The following is a 16,902-nucleotide window of genomic DNA, read 5'->3' as shown; positions in this document are numbered from 1 at the left end:
AACATGAGCAACTGGCAGAGTCGGATATGGAGATTTACAACACAACTTTTTGCCTTCCCCATACAATGATTGAGAGGTTTGCAAATATACAAAGTAATGCAATAGTCGAAAGTAAAAAGAAACGTACTAGCTAATAGTACTCAGCTATGAGTGATATTTATACTTGAGAAAAATCTCTCCCCTCCATGCTGTCTCGATTTGGTTCATTCTCACGTCAAATGTAGTTCCACGAGCGACTGATTATGAGATGAACCTTAATTTCACAGCAAATAGTGTGTTAGGGACCGCGCTTACATCAAGGAGCCAAGTCTGGATTCACACGATGTCCTCAACCTGAGCTACAATTGCATTTACTGTGGCTCCTAAATGAGATGTGTGAACATGTCTTCAGTAATTGTAGATGATGGCAAAGTGCAAAAAGGAAAAAAAAACAAAAAATGCGTACTAGTCTGATGAACTCGTCATGGAACTGGATTTTCAATTCTGCAGGCAGCATTTTAATGTGACCCACATGCACCTTCACACATTCTGATCCTTCACTACTTTGGGTTTCTACTTCTTTTGTTTTTAAGATTGCATGAGGTAAAGTAAAATCATGGTAACAATTGTTTTTTGAGTGAAATTAATTTTAAACCACAACACAAATGAGTAAAATCTGGGGAGCAGTGTTTCCCCTATTCATGCAGCAGTGGCGGGCCGTGAAAGTAAGAAAACCACCACCGCTTAAGAAACTTTGATTTAAAAAAAACAAAACAAAAACATTAGTTTACTAACTTTACTTATCAACACAAACATGTAGAGATAATGCTTCGATTTACCGCTTAAAGTATACAAATAAAAGCAGTTAGAACCAAAATTGGGTGTCAAAGCAGCGATGTATATGGAACTGATAATGAGGTTAGCCCGAACCACCACCGCAATGAAAAAGTACATAGAGAAACACTGGGAAGTAATAAGCATCGTACAAGTAAATTCCATAATGTTTCCTTAAGGTGTTCTTTGGGCTAGGAGACTCATATTTTTATAGAAAATGTGTGTTTTGTATACATAAGGAGGTGAGTGCAGCATGTTTGTGTGTGTAGTAGTATACTCAATGAGTGAGATGCTGCTTGTATGTTGGGCATCGGGGATTAACACAGTGGGCCATGGGAAAAGGGATATATAGACAAGGCAAGACAGGGTAGTGAGGGCACCGACGACCCCTCGAAGATCTTCAGAGTCCTCAGCAGCTGCAGGTCTCTGCTGACGGCTTGGCTCGCTCGTTCCTGTCCAGCTTTATCGGCTCAGGGAACTCATTGTACAGCTCCACTTCGGTCTCCTGAAATCAGACAATATAATTACGTCTTCACAGAAGCAGGTGCTGAAAAATGATGGTGTCTACAGGTATCAGACACTTAAAATTAATGCTTTTTAAAACCTTACAAGCCAACTTTAAGACTGATTTTTGGATATATAATCTTTTTCCTATATAAGCATTACAGGTCAGTATAAAGGGAAGTACTGTATATGGTCCCATGAAGTGGTAGAGCTTTTATGAAGGAATATGGTTATTAGAGTGAGTTAGATTAATCTATGTCTTGCCAGCAGGTAGGTAGCAGGTTAAAGTAAAAAGACAGTATTGTGATCAATGGCTTTGACGATTTGTAGCATCAGAAATGTGGATTTTGATGCAGAAAAGCTTGACTCCTTTTGACAAACAGAAATTAGATGGAAAAAATGAAGATCTCATATTCTGCTCATTTTCAGGTTCACACTTATACTTCATGCTTCATACTTTATACTTGTATTATTTAGGGTTTCTACTAGACCATGTTTAAATGCTTTAATTTTAAAAAAGCCTAAAATTCACATCACTTTCGTCATACTGTCTGCCTGTCTCTTTAAGGCCCCATCCCGAAAAAGCCCAGTCTCCTCTGATTGATAAGTGTTTTTGGGGTTTTCACATCTACGCCAAGTGGGGGCTTGGCCAAAAGTGGAATTACACCGCCTTGGTCTGTGTGTGGCCGTGGGGCCAAGAAAGACTTCTCCCCATTGACTTACTTCGGGAAAGAGACGTCTGTAAATCAGTGGAGAAATTTTTGTGCACGTCAAAACCTCTATGAAACGACTCATTTCACTATCAAGATTTAATCCATTTAGTTTAATTACATTTGGAAAGTCTAAAAGAGCTGCGAGATTCAATTATTTCATCACAATTCAAGCTAACTGGTGGTGGAAGTCTCTATTGCGCATGCTCTATGGGCCCAGTAATGCGACAGATCCAGATACTGTCATACTGCAGAAACAGAGCGCTTTTTGCTTTATGCACCACTGAGCAGCTCTCATAGGAGTGAACGGGGTTCAGCCTCCATGCTGTATCCAGGTTTTCTTAATACATCCATGATCTGCGCTTGTCGTCTTTGCACCGTCGCTGCATTCTGCAAATGACTGTAAAGGCATTGTAGCGGCACTATGTACCTTTAAATCATGTATTTTTGACAACAAAACTTCAAGGAAGCTCTAGTGGCTTGTTAAAGCAACAGTTTCTGAATGTGGGTTGGCCGCATTTCTCTGTGAATTCAGGGTTTTGATTCTTTCACAGTATTTATATAGCACCTATATGTGCTCTATAATAAAAAATACATGGAAATCAGATTTGTACAATATAGGACTTTTATATTTGTGGCAATTAAGACCTCACGATTTCTATATTGAGCCCATTTAATGACCTTTGAGGCCTAATATTTATTTAATTTAATTTAATTTAATTTAATTTTAGACATCTTAAGGACCTGCTGACAGCCTGTGTTACATCTCAGCATTAAATATGGTTTCTTGCTGGCCTTCCTTACCTGTTTTAGGGCATTGCGTGCAATAGTCTGGAAGGCCTGCTCCACATTGATCGCTTCCTTGGCGCTGGTTTCGAAATATGGGATGTTGTTCTTGCTTTGACACCAAGCCTGTGCTCGCTTGGTTGATACCTGTAACACAAAGGAGCTGATGTTATACTTAGAAACATCATACACAAGAGTGACTGTTTAATCCCAGTTATTTTTAAAGGTTCTGTATGTGACACTTAGAGCTTTAATATAGCAGCAAACCCCTATTTATTGTGTATAGGGGAGTAATGGCGTCCTGAGCAGAGAATGAAGTCACACTCCCCCTGCGTGTGTTGTAATCTGAGCTTCTCTATGGTTTGTTGCAGCAAACTGATCTGGCTGCCTGTGTATGTTAATGCATGTTTGTATCCCACTAGCTAGCTCAGTGGCACTGCTTTTCACTATGTCCATATGATGGTTAATGCTGGTATTTGGACGGCAGTGTCTTGGAAGCGTAGTACCATTCCTGTACTCCCCCCAGTGAAACACTGTTAGCTCTGTCAGCACTGTTGCTGTTGTTTAACACTGTTTAGTGAGTTAGCACCATTAGCTGCCAGCCCAGCCACCTCCATGTTGAGAACAATGTCCAGACAACTCATATACTCTGAATTTTGCATAGAGCCCCTCCCTTAATCTTTAATAGACAAAATTTTAGGATCTCAAAAATTACAAACCACAACTGTACATTTCCTTGAAAAAAACAACAAAGTGGTGCAAATAACATCAGCCCTCGCAAACATAAATGTGATTATCTGGACCCACCTGTCTGTTCTCCAAGTCGATCTTGTTGCCCAGCACCACAAAGGGGAAATTCTCCGGGTCCCGAGGGCTGGCCTGGATCAAGAACTCATCTCTCCAGCTGTCCAGAGTCTTGAAAGTGTTGGGCGCTGTCACGTCAAACACCAGGACGCAGCAGTCTGCTCCACGGTAGAATGCTACACCTAAAGACTGGAACCTCTCCTGACCTGCTGTGTCCCAAATCTGCATGCATTAAAGAAGACATGCTGTGTTTACATGCACAAAATAATCAGATTACTGTGAATAAAGAGATTAAGGTAATAGTTGGACAGCAGTGTTTACATGGGTCACATTAACCAGATCTGCCTGACTACTTAGCACTATTAGTTTGGAAGCCAGAGTGAAGTCTGAAGTTATTTGTGGTACCATACAATTAACTTCTAAGAAAATTAAGGGACTTAATTGGTGTCTGTGTTTACCATCGATAGAGTGGTGTTGTTTGCCTTTTAAAATTCTTTATTAAACCTGCATCATAAGCCGCATTGCTGTTTGCATGTAGAAAAAATGCTGCTTTGTATTCTGTTTATACTGTCTCTGTCCTGCATTTTCAGAATAACAACACTGGAGGGAAATAAATCCCAAATTAAAAAAAGGCAAACTGAGCAGATATTCAGACACGGTAATCAAGTTAAACCTAATTCTAATTTTAACCTACAAACTCCTAACCAAGCATTTACATTAGGAAGTGAATATCGTGGATGTAAATGCATCACAGACTTGCCATCCTCAAGAGACGAGAGACAAGTCTGCAAATGTAATTAGATTATCCCAAAATTTAAAAATAAATAAAATCCTTTCAAAAATATTCACTATTCAGCTTTACAGTGTAATAAATACTACTGTTTTATTGATTGGTGTTTTGACAATATACATCTAAAGTTAAAGCCTGAATGTGTTTCCTTCATGGATATATAAATTGCTTTTACAGAAATGTAACAGAAAGTGTGGGGGGTTAAAAAAAGGATAATAATGTCTCTATGACAGATAAGCTGGTGTGGCACTCTTACATAATTTCCTCAGTACCTGCATTGTGACAAGTCTGTCATCCACCATGACTTCTTTCGTCAGGAAATCAGCACCTATTGTGGCTTTGTACTGGTTACTGAACTTCTTATTCACATACTGGTTCATCAACGAGGTCTTCCCAACTCTAGGAGGAACAATGTAATCACAGGACAACATTTAGACAACACGATGGGCAGAAACAAAACAGAAAAAATCACTGTGATCAACTGATCACTGGTATTAAGTTCCTTTTTGCTGAATCAGAATGAGCACATTATCATAAGATTAGATTAAATAGCACAATTATGTTTTCTTTACAATTAAATATCAGACATTGCTCCTTAATGTTCCCCACCCCTTTAACTTAAAGGCAATGGCTCAACATCACTCACCCAGAGTCTCCAAGGATGATGACTTTGAGTAGTACTTTCTTCCTTGAAGTCATTGTGCCACAGCTGGAAAGACAAAAAAAAAGATTAGAGGGGAGAAGAAAACTCCTAAAACAAGCAGAGCAACACAAGATAAATAGAGCCATGCACTAGTGATGCCCCTTTTGCTATGGGCCAACAGGGATAACTGAAAGATGATCAGGGCCGTGTGCGTCTAGAAATACATTCCAAAGAAATGGACCAGTTCTAAGAATCAGACCGAGTGCAGTATCTCCAATACTTCTGTTCATTCACCACATCAACAAAGAAAAATACAGTGATTGTGGTAAAACACTATGCTGCACAGCATTGTAACAAGAGGCACAAAAAACAATTAAATAAACAAACATTCTGCTATTTTTTTTCTTCACCAAAACATGTTGAACAATGAAGTGCTGTGGCTGTTGAGCGGAGATGACATATACTATTTGTGTCACATCACAGTTGGTTGTTTTGTTACACTGATTTTTTGTTATTTATACTGCTGGCAATCCATTAAAAACAATGTGGTGTCATTCCCCAGGTAAAATTTGTGTACCTTTATAAAGCTTTAAATTGCAATTTTAAGCAAAAATGGGACACATGCCCAGTTACTTATACAAATGGGAGTCATTAATTGTATTAATCATTACATATCTATACTGTACTGAACAATGATGACTTCCAAACTGAGAGCAGCGTTCCCGTCCTAGCCAACAGGTAGGTATGCACTTCTGTCATTACCAACATACCAACTTCAGCTCAGACCAGCCAGTTCATGTACTTTTGGTAAGTAGTCAAGTAAGGCATTCAGGTACTTTATCCAATCCTGAAACAGATTTTAGAAATACTAAAAATAAACAGCTTCAACATATGATTTGTTAAATTCTGACTAATTCCTGGATGAAAGAACCCCAATCAACATCTTTAATCTCCTCACTTTTCCATGTGTTTTTACAAGATGTCATACAGAAATTTGTCTTTTTCATTAATGAAAACATCTGAAATTTCAGCCATATTTCTGTTAAATAGATCTGGATCAACTGAAAGTACAGACTGTACATATATCCACGGACATTCTCATATTTGCCCGTGCTCAAGACATCACTAAGCATTTCTGACTTTGACCGAGAGCACTTTGTAATAACAAACCACCTCAAACAGCTGTAATGACCAAAGTCCAAACTCTATCACCTATGGGCTTTAAATAATTTCACTCAGGTTAGACCTCAGAGAAAGCACTATTGATAAAAATGATAAGCAACTATATGTTTCTTACACATACCATTTAACATATAAAGCCACTAATGTGTACGAGAATCCACGGTTTGAATTCACATCAGTACAATTATGAGCCAAAACTAGCATAGAGCTATCGGTGCGGCTCTCATAATCTGCACCCCATGACACTGTGTCAGGGACTGATCACATGGTTTTAAAACACAGGACTAACGGAACCATGACTTGGCAAGCATGATTAGCACAGCAGATTCTGCGGGTTCATACGATAGACACACTGGTATAATCCGCAGTTATGACCAATCTGTCAATCTATCTGGTTGGAAATATTTCCACTTCATAAACTGGCGCAGAGACCTGTCATCGTGTTACCTAACAAGCATAAAGACATCAAATACACTTGCAAAGGGTTAGCAAGGTAGAGTAAGCACTACAGCTGAACATATAATGTTAGATAGCTATGTAAGAAAACGCAAAAAATAAGAAGAGTAAGGTTGTTAACGGTTGGGGATTATTATTATTAATAAAAACTTTCAAAACGGCTAAAGCTAGACGTTTTACATACAGTGTCAACTAACAATTACCATATAAGTGACACTTCTTAATTTAAGCTAACGTTTAGTTAGCTAAGCAAGGTTTCTTAATAAATGTGAAGCTTAATTAACGACAGCCATATCGTTAATATACACCATTTGTAAGACTAACAACAATAGTCATTAGAAACCTACCTGTGCGATGATCCTGCGGTATAAATGTGAGAAGTGGACTTCTTCTGCCTCGGTTTGAAGCGTTAGCTAACGCGCAGGCTAGCTAACAGGCTAACAGCTCCTATAAACGTCTGCCGCTGGAAAACAACACGTTTACAGCGTCGACAGCTAAATAATCTCTAGCAGCTAGCCTCGCAGCTAACTCTGCTTATCAAAATCGACACTGCCACTGCCGATGTATCTCTCCCTTCGTGTTAACAGAAGGGGTTTTGTACAATGGTCTGTTTCGCCCAGCTACCGTTGACGCTTGCTTTTCTTGTCAAGCTAAGGTGCTAGCTGCTAACCGAGCTCTGTTCACTTCCTCCAAAACAAGCTCTGTCCGCGAGGGTTGACGTCACGCGCTGGACACGCCTTGTGCCACAGAAACCTGAGAAGTCACAATAACACAAATGTGATAGAGTATAAATTTAATGACAGATCACTTCCTGGAGACTTTTAAATCGCTCGTCCACTGGTGCAGACTGGGTTTAGTCACATGTATGCATGAAAAACTGAAAAACCCAAATAATAAGACAAAATTAAAACAAAGTCTGGATGCTTGACTTCAACGCCAAATTTCACTGTCTTTTCTGTCAAAGGTGACAACACAATCACCCTGGACTCTAGCCCTGCATATCACTCCAGAAGAACTGCACTGAATCACAGTTTTAATCACATGTTCCACATTTTTAATTTCCCTTTCAGAAAAAGCATAGTTATTTGCATCAAAATTAAATCTCAATTTTAAAAATGTGTTTGCTGGATAAATCTCATTTAAAATTTTGAAGTTCACCTCTTTTATCTTAGGAGGAAGTTGAAACAAAATATATCCTTTCCTTATTTTCTTAATGTCTTCAACATCAAACTACTTGAGAATATAATTTTGTTTTTCTGGATTAGGAAAAGCCAGTTTACTGATGTATCCAGGGATGTTATTTAATTTCATGAGAGGCAGTGGCCTTGACGTTTATACAGTCCTTTTTAGCAGGCTTACAGTGTGTGGGTGCCAGACTTTGTGCTGTAATAATGATTGTGAGGAGTCTGCAGCAGCTCTATCAGCAGCATCAATGTCCTCACTTTGCCAGCTTACTATACCATGTGTGTACTTGATGACAGCCGATATGTTACATATGATGATGACTTTGATGATGACTTTGTTGTTTCAATTTAACATACACTAGATTGTTCTCTTATTTTATGTAGGCAATTCCATGCTGATAGTTTATCTGCCTCCCTGTTACGGTTTCTATCAAGCCTGGGCAATATAAGGAAAATAAAATATCACTGTATTTTTGACAAAATACCTCACTATCAATATTGTGATGACATGGTTGAATTGATTACTGGTGTTTCCACAAAAGATTTACACAGTTAAATTCTTGCTTGTTATCTGTTCATGAAAAACATTAGGTACACCTATGTAATTCCTACTTGGCGCATTTCTACAAACTGTGTGAAAGTGGTCTGGCTCTGTTGACCAACAATGTAGGGGTTTACATGTACGTATTGAACAGCAGGTCATGGGTAGAGGGCCGCGATTGGCGTCAAATACAATTATGCACACAAGTAATTAAAAGCTGCCACCCACTGCCGAAACCCGGGATCGAACCAGGGACCTTTAGATCTTCAGTCTAACGCTCTCCCAACTGAGCTATTTCGGCTTCCACTGAAGCATCCGATATCACAAAAATGCAAATATTTACAGGGTCATGTCTGTTAGGAAATACAAAAGTCTGCATTATTGCTATAATGATGGTAAAGTGACACGCGGTCCTTAAGTGGGCCAGGAAAAGTGACTACCACAGATATTTCATGTTTAGACGGTCGAAAAGGGACCGACATATATACGTATAACGTTTCACGAGTTGTATTACAAAAACCTCTAAAAAAAGACCATCCTGACTCCCAAGTTACTGTTTGAATCAGATTTTCACGATCGCCTCCGACACACAGCGCGTTGTAAAGAGCGCGCCGTGACGTCATCACGTCGAACCGAGTGAAGCGTCATCCTTTCTGATGTAGAGCGGCGTGGCGGCCTTTCTTTGCTGCTCTACATTTCCCCCCAATCTGTCTGCTCTTATCCCGGTATTTCAGCTCTGCTCGTCTATAACCATGATTCGAAAGACGCCACTTCTCGCCGCTCTCCTGCTCCTCCTGGCTGCGGTGAGCTCGGAGGTGTCAGCGGACGGTTTGGTGAACGAGGAGGTGAAGAGGACAGTGGACCTGGGGACTCATCTGGCCAAAATCACCACGGAGATCGTGCTGTCCAACCAAGGACCCTCTGCTGTGCAGAGCTTCATCTTAGCGGTAGAGGCTGACCTGGCCCCGCACCTGGCATACATCGGAGCCTCGGTGAGCCAAACATCAGTGAATTAAATAACGCCTCTGCCTGTAACCGGCTACCTAGCCTAGCCTGTTAGCCACTTCATTGAAGGCTATTCATTTACTGGCTTTGCAAAATTCCGTTGCTTTTAAAGGTTTTGTTTCTCCAAATTGAAATCCGTAATGATGTGCAGGTCAATAGCATGCTACCATATAATATTACAGTGTATTCATTGATTGCATGAAGTCAAAGCTACTAGCTAGGCTTGTGCGAGTCAGTGTGGTCCTGCAGGCTCGGGAGTCAAAGAGTCAGTTAGCCAAGACAATAGAGGCTACTATTTTAACGTCTAACGCTGTATTGCTTAATGCAGTGTGATAGCATCAGCTTATTTGCTGTGAGCAGATATGCAATGAAAAGATCAGATTAATTCATTGGGATTGCTAAAGGATGTGGGTAACAAGTTGTTAACTTCCGCAGCGCTGCACGCTCTGTCAGTGGCTGAATGACACGTACGCGCTGGGCAGCTCACTTCCGTGTGTGACTGCGCAGGCCTGCCCCCTCAACACTGGAGAGTTAAGCTTATGTGCACACAGTTAAAAAAAACTGCATAAAATCCAGATAAATAAAAACTAGAAATGTGTCAGGAGAGGTCAAGAAGCCAAAGGCTCATACAAAACGGACCCCCCTCAATTTGAAAACAACAGACAATATTTATTATTAATTATATAATTAAACATAATGAAATAGATTTAATGACAATTTCTTTGAAACATTTTCTAAAGATAATGAGCTCCTGATAACATTACTTTATAATTCCATATCTATAAGCTGCAGTATCTGAAGGAATACTGGCCATGTTTTCCTTTGTAAAGCGGAAGGTGAAGCTGAGACCTGTCTGGTATTTTATGAATAAATTATGTATGGTTGTATGAAACTGTGAGAGTGCTCTTTTTAAGACATAATAATAAGCTATAGCAACTGTTATCCTTTGCATTATAAGCCCCTCCATTGTCCTGTAATTTGCTTTACAATGTTTTTCTTTTAAAGAGAGTATGCTCACACCACCATGTTTCCACAGGTGAAGGGTGATGAGGAGGAGGATGGCACACTGGAACTCGAACAGACAACAATTCAGGGCCAGAGGTAAAAGATTAGACCCTTACTTTGTCATCTAAATGGATGCTTGAGCCTGTATAAACAGTTAAACTGCTGGAAAAAACACAATTTTTATAGGGACCGTTCATTGTTTTGTTTTTTTAATTTTTATTCTGACTGTCTTCAAAGCTACAAATGTTTCCCTTCAGTCTTTCTGGGTTACTACATGAAACTACATGACCCTTGCTTTACCATAAATTAGTTATTAGATTTTAAAAACTGACCCTTTGATGTTTTAACATTAAAAGTTGAAGACTAAATTCTGGAGTTGAAAAAAAGGCTGGGTTTTTCACTCATGTTGTGCATGTTGGGTACTTAGTGCAAGTGGTTTATTTTGTCAGACTTTTAAATGACATTGAATAAAATAATTCTGATCAAATCCCACTATTTTAAGCTCAGATTTGGTTCTGGTTTTTTCTGCCCTGAGGGAAGTGTGTGTAGCACATGATTGGTCTAAGGACTGTCTTAAATTTATTATCTGTTTTCACAGTTTCAGGCTATGACAAATGTAATTTTGGCGAATTTTAAAGACAACACGCTGTTCTCTTCAAGAATCAGTGGTAAAACAAATATAAATATATAAATATTGTAATGTTGAAATATATTGTAGATGTGCCCCTCCTCTAAGCCAAAATAAAAAACCAGAAGTCCCTCCCCAGTGCTTAAAAATATCTGACATGCCTCCCCTTTTTTTTGCACTTTCATAAAATATAGCACTATCAATGCCACAGCAGAACAAATTTAGTTTCTGTCCTGTTCTCTTTCTGTTCTCATATTGGCTTTAAGGGAGGGATCGAGTATTTTTAAGTCAAAACGCTCAAGTCCAAGTGTAGTCATGCATCACTGGTGTTTAAATTCAGGTCAAGTTGCAAGTCTTTTTTGATTTTGTTGAGTCTGAAGTCAACAAATTTGTCACCAGTCTGACTCAGGTCTAAGTGACTGAAGTCCTAATCTCTGTTAATCATTAAGGTCCATGTGGCAGAATTTCCCATGTACAATGTAAAATAATAAATCCCTTCCCTCTCTTAAGAGTACTTTAAAGAATCCAGAAATGAAAACACTAACTGTAAATAATGTAAAAACATATCTCACCCATGTTGTTCTTTGTCTCTCTGTTTCCACCCAGCGGGGAATTTTACAAAGTGAAGCTGCCCTCCAGTCTGGCAGCAGGTGCTCAGCTGAAAGCAAAGGTGGACATGACATTAACTCATGTCCTGAAGCCCTTCCCCACTCAAATCACCCAGGCTGAGCGTCAGCTGGTGGTCTTTCAGGGGAACCACTACTTTTACTCCCCGTACCCCACCCGCAGCCAAACCACACGTGTCCGCCTAGCCTCCAAGACCGTGGAGAGCTACACCAAGCTGGGTAACCCCAGCAAGAATGATGAGATCATTGAGTACGGACCCTTCCGCGACGTGGCTCCGTTCAGCGAGGTACAGCTCTGACCACATCTGACAAACTTCAAGTGAAGCTGCAAGAAAGTTGCTAAAACATTCTGTGTTTTGTATTTTTTTTTTCTGCTGTCCAGGATACAATGAAGATCCACTATGAAAACAACACACCCTTTCTCACCATCAGCAGCATCATTCGGACCATTGAGGTCTCTCACTGGGGGAACATCGCTGTGGAAGAAACCATCGACTTGAGGCACACAGGAGCCTACCTGAAGGGGCCTTTTTCACGTTACGATTATCAGCGTCAGTCAGACAGCGGCATCTCATCTGTCAAATCCTTCAAGGTGCTGAATCGAACATTAACCACTGTCGTCTGACTTGTTTTTACTAGTAAAGTGATGATGATGATGATGATGAAAATATGCTTTCTCCTCAACAGACCATCCTTCCTGCCTCGGCCCAGGATGTCTACTACAGAGATGAGATCGGCAACATCTCCACCTCCCACCTGCAGGTTCTGGATGACTCTGTGGAGGTCGAGGTCAGGCCTCGCTTCCCCTTGTTTGGAGGCTGGAAGACCCACTACATCATTGGCTACAATCTGCCCAGCTATGAGTACCTCTACACCCTGGGTGAGTTGATAACCAGAACTAAGCCAAAGATAGAAGAAAACATTGATTTTTACCCATGCTCCGAAGGGCCACTACAAACTGAGAGGAAAGGTACCGGCAGATTATTGGGGGGAAAAAACAGTACTGCTTAATGGTTAGATGCTTGCTGTCATAATGATGTAAACTCGGAAAATTCCAGTGTACTCTGCTTATATGCCACATTACTTTATCTTCTAGGTGACCAGTATGCACTGAAGATGAGACTAGTTGACCATGTGTATGATGATCAGGTGATCGACTTCCTCACTGTGAAAATCATCCTGCCCGAGGGGGCAAGGTTAGTGTTGTGAGGATAAAATCCACAGCATGTTAGGTCGAGTGGATTTATTTTATTTTTTTGTTGCAGTATTTGATGCTAAAATCTCATATTTCCATGTCATGTCCCATCAGAAACATCCACCTGGACACACCTTACAAAATTGATCGCATGCCAAACCAGCTGCATTATACATATTTGGATACTTTTGGCCGACCAGTGCTGGTTGCTACCAAGAACAACCTGGTGGAGCATCACATTCAGGATGTTGTGGTAAGATAAGCCTTGGAAAAGGATGGGTATTTGGGCATTCTTTATCCAACGCATGTAGTATATGCTTTATTTTACGAGCAGATTTGTAGAAAATTGCTTTGACAAACATAACATGTTGCTATTACAGTGTTATTACCATGTAAAGCCAAGAAAAAAACTCTTGATGCTTTAAAGTAATTGTGCACCACAGCAGTCAAACTTTCTATTCCACCTTCATGCCAGATTGTAAACCTTGCACACAAGATATCTCAGACTGAGCTGAGTTCCTTTGTGGTACCAGTAGTATGAACTTTTAAAAATCGTTTGGTCTTTCCTTTGGCACATTTCACAAAACCAACTGTTCCAAGACGCAAATGATGTGAATTATGATGAGCTATGAAATTCTGCTCAAATCAGAGTTAATATTTCTATTATGATTTACAGGTTCACTATAACTTCAACAAGATCCTGATGCTGCAGGAGCCTCTCTTGGTTGTAGGGGCCTTCTACATCCTCTTCTTCACTGTCATCATCTATGTCCGCCTGGACTTTGCCATCACAAAGGTATGACAGCATTCATGTGTTTCTAGAAAGGGAGCCTGGTTTCTGATGGCCTTGTTGATCCTTATGTTCTCTTCTTTTGGCAGTTATTCAGCATATTTCTATCTTTGTTCAGTTCTTGTCACTTCACAGTTTAAATTCTTTGTTGATGTCATTTTTTTTTTCAGGACCCTGCGGCTGAGGTGCGTATGAAGGTGGCCTCCATCACCGAGCAGGTGCTGACTCTGGTCAACAAACGTCTGGGTCTGTACCGACACATGGATGAGGTGGTCAACCGCTACAAGCAGTCCCGTGACACAGGGGCGCTCAACAGCGGCCGGAAGACTCTGGAGGCCGACCACCGCACTCTCACCAATGAAATCAGCTCGCTGCAGGCCCGCCTCAAAGCTGAGGGCTCTGACTTGGCTGATAAGGTGCGTGACGTGTGTTTGAGAGGATGGTAAAAATGAAATCATTTTGAAGTAAAATGATGTTGACTCCTGTGTCGGTGCTCTCAGGTTGGGGAGGTGCAGAAGCTGGATGGGCAGGTGAAGGAGCTGGTGTGTCGCTCCTGCCAGGAGGCGGAGCGACTGGTGGCGGGTAAGGTCAAGAAGGAGGCTTACATCGAGAGTGAGAAGACTCTGACAGGCAAGAGACAGGAGCTCGTCAGCCGCATCGACAGTCTGCTGGATGCCCTCTAAACTACTCCTGCCGCACTCGCATACATAAACAGACACACAACGCCCCCACTGCAACATACAACCAACTACTTGTATGAATGAGAATTAAATGAAATGTGACAAACGCTCACACATTTTTTTTACCATCTTTGACACCAGACGTGGACAATTAACATGTCATTTTCTGGTAGTGATGGGTTTATCCAAACACTCGTGCCTTGTGATAAACTTGAGGTCACTGCACGCTCAGCTCTACAGCAGCCTCATCACAAGTTGAGTTTTTTGTTTGTCTGTTTTTTGAGTTTGTTGAGCTACACTTAAACTTTGACTGCTCGGACTTGACGCTTCATTTTATGTTCAAATCTGGACTGTGTTTTTTCTCCCTTTTAAGTACGTATGGTAATGGGACTTTTTTTGGGAATCTAACAGCAACAGGGCCCAATTGTTCTCAGTCTCATGTCTTTACTCACATATACTGTATTCTAAGATTGAATCATCTTTAGCTCAAGTATGAAGGTGATCTTTTCCCAATCACATCTCTTTTGCACTTACAACTTTTTTCTACTTGCCCCCTGACTGATGTTTATATTTGGACAAATTTGAAGCTCTGATTTTGTGTCATCCCAAATGCTTGTTTTTGATGTTCCTCAGTCATATTTTCTACATTTTGTATGATTTTTTTTGTTTTTAAGTGGTGTTTTTTTGACCATGAGATTTGTGAATACATGAGATTAGGTTGTATGCGAGAAAAGACATGGGACACAGATGTTTGTGAAATGGGCAATGATATGGAAAGCTGTCAAATTTGAAATAAAGTTTTGAGAAACTCATCTAGTATGTTTTCATGCCTGTACATCGGTGATAGCCGTGACCAGAGGCATTATATTTTCAGGTAGTCTGTATGTTTGCACCATTCTGATGAATGCAAGATTGCCTTGACGGAATTTCTTCAAATTTGGCTTTAATGCCAACTTGATGAACTGATTAGTTTTTGATGGTCAAAGCTCAAGGTTACTTTGACTTGACTTCCGTCTCATTCTTGTGATCACAATATCTAAAAAAGGCATTGAGGGAATTTCCTTAAATTAGGCACAAACATCCATTTGGACCAGGCCCTTGCAGTAAAAAAAAATCCCCTGCAGCCAAAAAAAATATTTTTTCCCATAGACCACCATTGTAAAAACTGACAGGACACCTCACACTTCAAGGTTAATTATGACTATCTATTATGATATTTGATCTATGATGTTTTATATCTGTAAAACTTTCCTCAAGCTGGGAGAAGCGATTCAAAAATCTGTGATGTCACGACAATATGGAGTTTATGAGCTTGGCAGGGCCAGTGCATATTCTTTGGGCCGCATACTATGGAAGTAAACCCGGAAGCTAGAAACTTTTTTGTCGTACGTGTCTGGTAAGCAACTCCATTGAACTAATTCGGCACCATCTTACCATCAGCATCAAAGTTATTATTGACTGACTTTGACTCGTGGATGAACTGATTAGAATTTGGTGGTCAAATGTCAAGGTTACTGTAGCCTCATAACATGTTTATGGCCAAAACTCAAGAATTCATATGTAATTAGGACAAAATTTCACACTAATGCCAAATTGGAAAAATGATGAAGTGATGATATTTTGTATCTAAAAGGTCAACTTCTCCACGACATAATGTTCTGCAAAAACAGTTTTCTGGCCATTTATCAATTTTGGTCATAAACTGAATTGGTGACACTAGTCTTGGCTGTCCTCCTTGAAACTGTGGTGATTGTATAGATCTTCTGTGCTGCCAGGGGGAAGATGTCAAGCATTTTTGCAGCAACGTCAATATTTTAGGCACTGTCAACTGCCATGGCTACACAGAAGTCTGGACAAACATGGATGTAAACTGCAACTGCAACTTGACTGGTTTGCATAGGCATACAGCTGGGAAGCAGTAATTCTAGTTTAGGTTACACAGCACGCAAATGAAGGTGGAGTTTGAGGTTACTCCTGGTATTGACTGGTGTATCGGTCCATCTGAGGAATGTAGTACCCTGGGTTAATCAAAAGAGGGCATACTTGTGTCAAGAACCATGACTTAACCATACTGAAGTTTTTTTCTATTCAACAAAACCACACTGCTGACATATAGATACACACACTATGTCATCTCAACATCCCAAAATAAAAATCAGCTATATATGAGCACTACGGCTGATGCCCACTTTAAAACTGGCACCTCAGAGGGAATTTCCAGCACATTGTTGCATTCCTTGTTTTAGAGAAACCCCACCTATCACCCTCTCCTCCCCAGTGAGCAGAGCAGCCGACCTGCCTGAATCACAGTCTGAGCCCAGGACAAACACAAGGGTCAGTCTAAGGTCATCGCTTTCCCTCTGAGGTCACCAGAGGTCCTGGCAGGTCATTTCCTGCTCCATAATAACAGGCCCCGCTCCCCTCACAATGATAATGTTAACATATTGTATGTGCCATACAATAATCATTCTGAAAATACACAGCAGGGGGAAAGAAAAGACAATGTCTGTTAACACTGATGTTCGGTGCTGGTGAGAGGCCACACAATAGCATTTTTGTT

General features: G+C 40.4%; 2 protein-coding genes and 1 non-coding gene across 3 annotated transcripts; 1 reads left to right on the top strand and 2 right to left on the bottom strand.

Moving 5' to 3' along the window:
• Nucleotides 1-761: 761 nt before the first annotated feature.
• On the bottom strand, nucleotides 762-7,385 carry LOC121955052 (ras-related protein rab7). Its single transcript, XM_042502852.2, has 6 exons — nucleotides 7,036-7,385; nucleotides 5,054-5,116; nucleotides 4,680-4,806; nucleotides 3,621-3,839; nucleotides 2,832-2,960; nucleotides 762-1,318 (listed from the first exon to the last, which is right to left on the bottom strand). Exons 2-6 carry the CDS (start codon nucleotides 5,104-5,106, stop codon nucleotides 1,223-1,225), a joined length of 624 nt encoding a protein of 207 aa, XP_042358786.1. The 5' UTR covers nucleotides 5,107-5,116; nucleotides 7,036-7,385; the 3' UTR covers nucleotides 762-1,222.
• Nucleotides 7,386-8,641: 1,256 nt separating this feature from the next.
• On the bottom strand, nucleotides 8,642-8,714 carry trnaf-gaa (transfer RNA phenylalanine (anticodon GAA)). The gene has a single exon. It is a non-coding gene; the product is annotated as a tRNA-Phe (tRNA).
• Nucleotides 8,715-9,041: 327 nt separating this feature from the next.
• rpn1 (ribophorin I) lies at nucleotides 9,042-15,154 on the top strand. Its single transcript, XM_042505001.2, has 10 exons — nucleotides 9,042-9,405; nucleotides 10,455-10,519; nucleotides 11,658-11,964; nucleotides 12,060-12,269; nucleotides 12,365-12,557; nucleotides 12,774-12,873; nucleotides 12,987-13,125; nucleotides 13,549-13,668; nucleotides 13,833-14,078; nucleotides 14,163-15,154. Exons 1-10 carry the CDS (start codon nucleotides 9,166-9,168, stop codon nucleotides 14,343-14,345), a joined length of 1,803 nt encoding a protein of 600 aa, XP_042360935.1. The 5' UTR covers nucleotides 9,042-9,165; the 3' UTR covers nucleotides 14,346-15,154.
• The last annotated feature ends 1,748 nt before the right edge of the window (nucleotides 15,155-16,902 follow it).

The sequence above is a fragment of the Plectropomus leopardus genome, chromosome 2, assembly GCF_026936395.1.
Source record: "Plectropomus leopardus strain MGB_pleo_1.0 chromosome 2, ASM2693639v1, whole genome shotgun sequence".
Lineage (NCBI taxonomy): Eukaryota > Metazoa > Chordata > Actinopteri > Perciformes > Serranidae > Plectropomus > Plectropomus leopardus.
Note: the sequence above shows the minus strand (reverse complement) of the source record. Positions and strands in the feature narration are given on the sequence as shown.

Coding starts and splice junctions, on each gene's coding strand:
- LOC121955052 (XM_042502852.2), bottom strand. CDS start 5,106: ATGACTTCAAGGAAGAAAGTACTACTCAAAGTCATCATCCTTGGAGAC. Junction 2,961..3,620: donor TCGACTTGGAGAACAGACAG/GTGGGTCCAGAT, acceptor TTTGTGTTACAG/GTATCAACCAAGCGAGCACA. Junction 1,319..2,831: donor CACGCAATGCCCTAAAACAG/GTAAGGAAGGCC, acceptor GTCTGATTTCAG/GAGACCGAAGTGGAGCTGTA.
- rpn1 (XM_042505001.2), top strand. CDS start 9,166: ATGATTCGAAAGACGCCACTTCTCGCCGCTCTCCTGCTCCTCCTGGCT. Junction 12,270..12,364: donor CATCTGTCAAATCCTTCAAG/GTGCTGAATCGA, acceptor TCTCCTCAACAG/ACCATCCTTCCTGCCTCGGC. Junction 13,126..13,548: donor ATCACATTCAGGATGTTGTG/GTAAGATAAGCC, acceptor TATGATTTACAG/GTTCACTATAACTTCAACAA.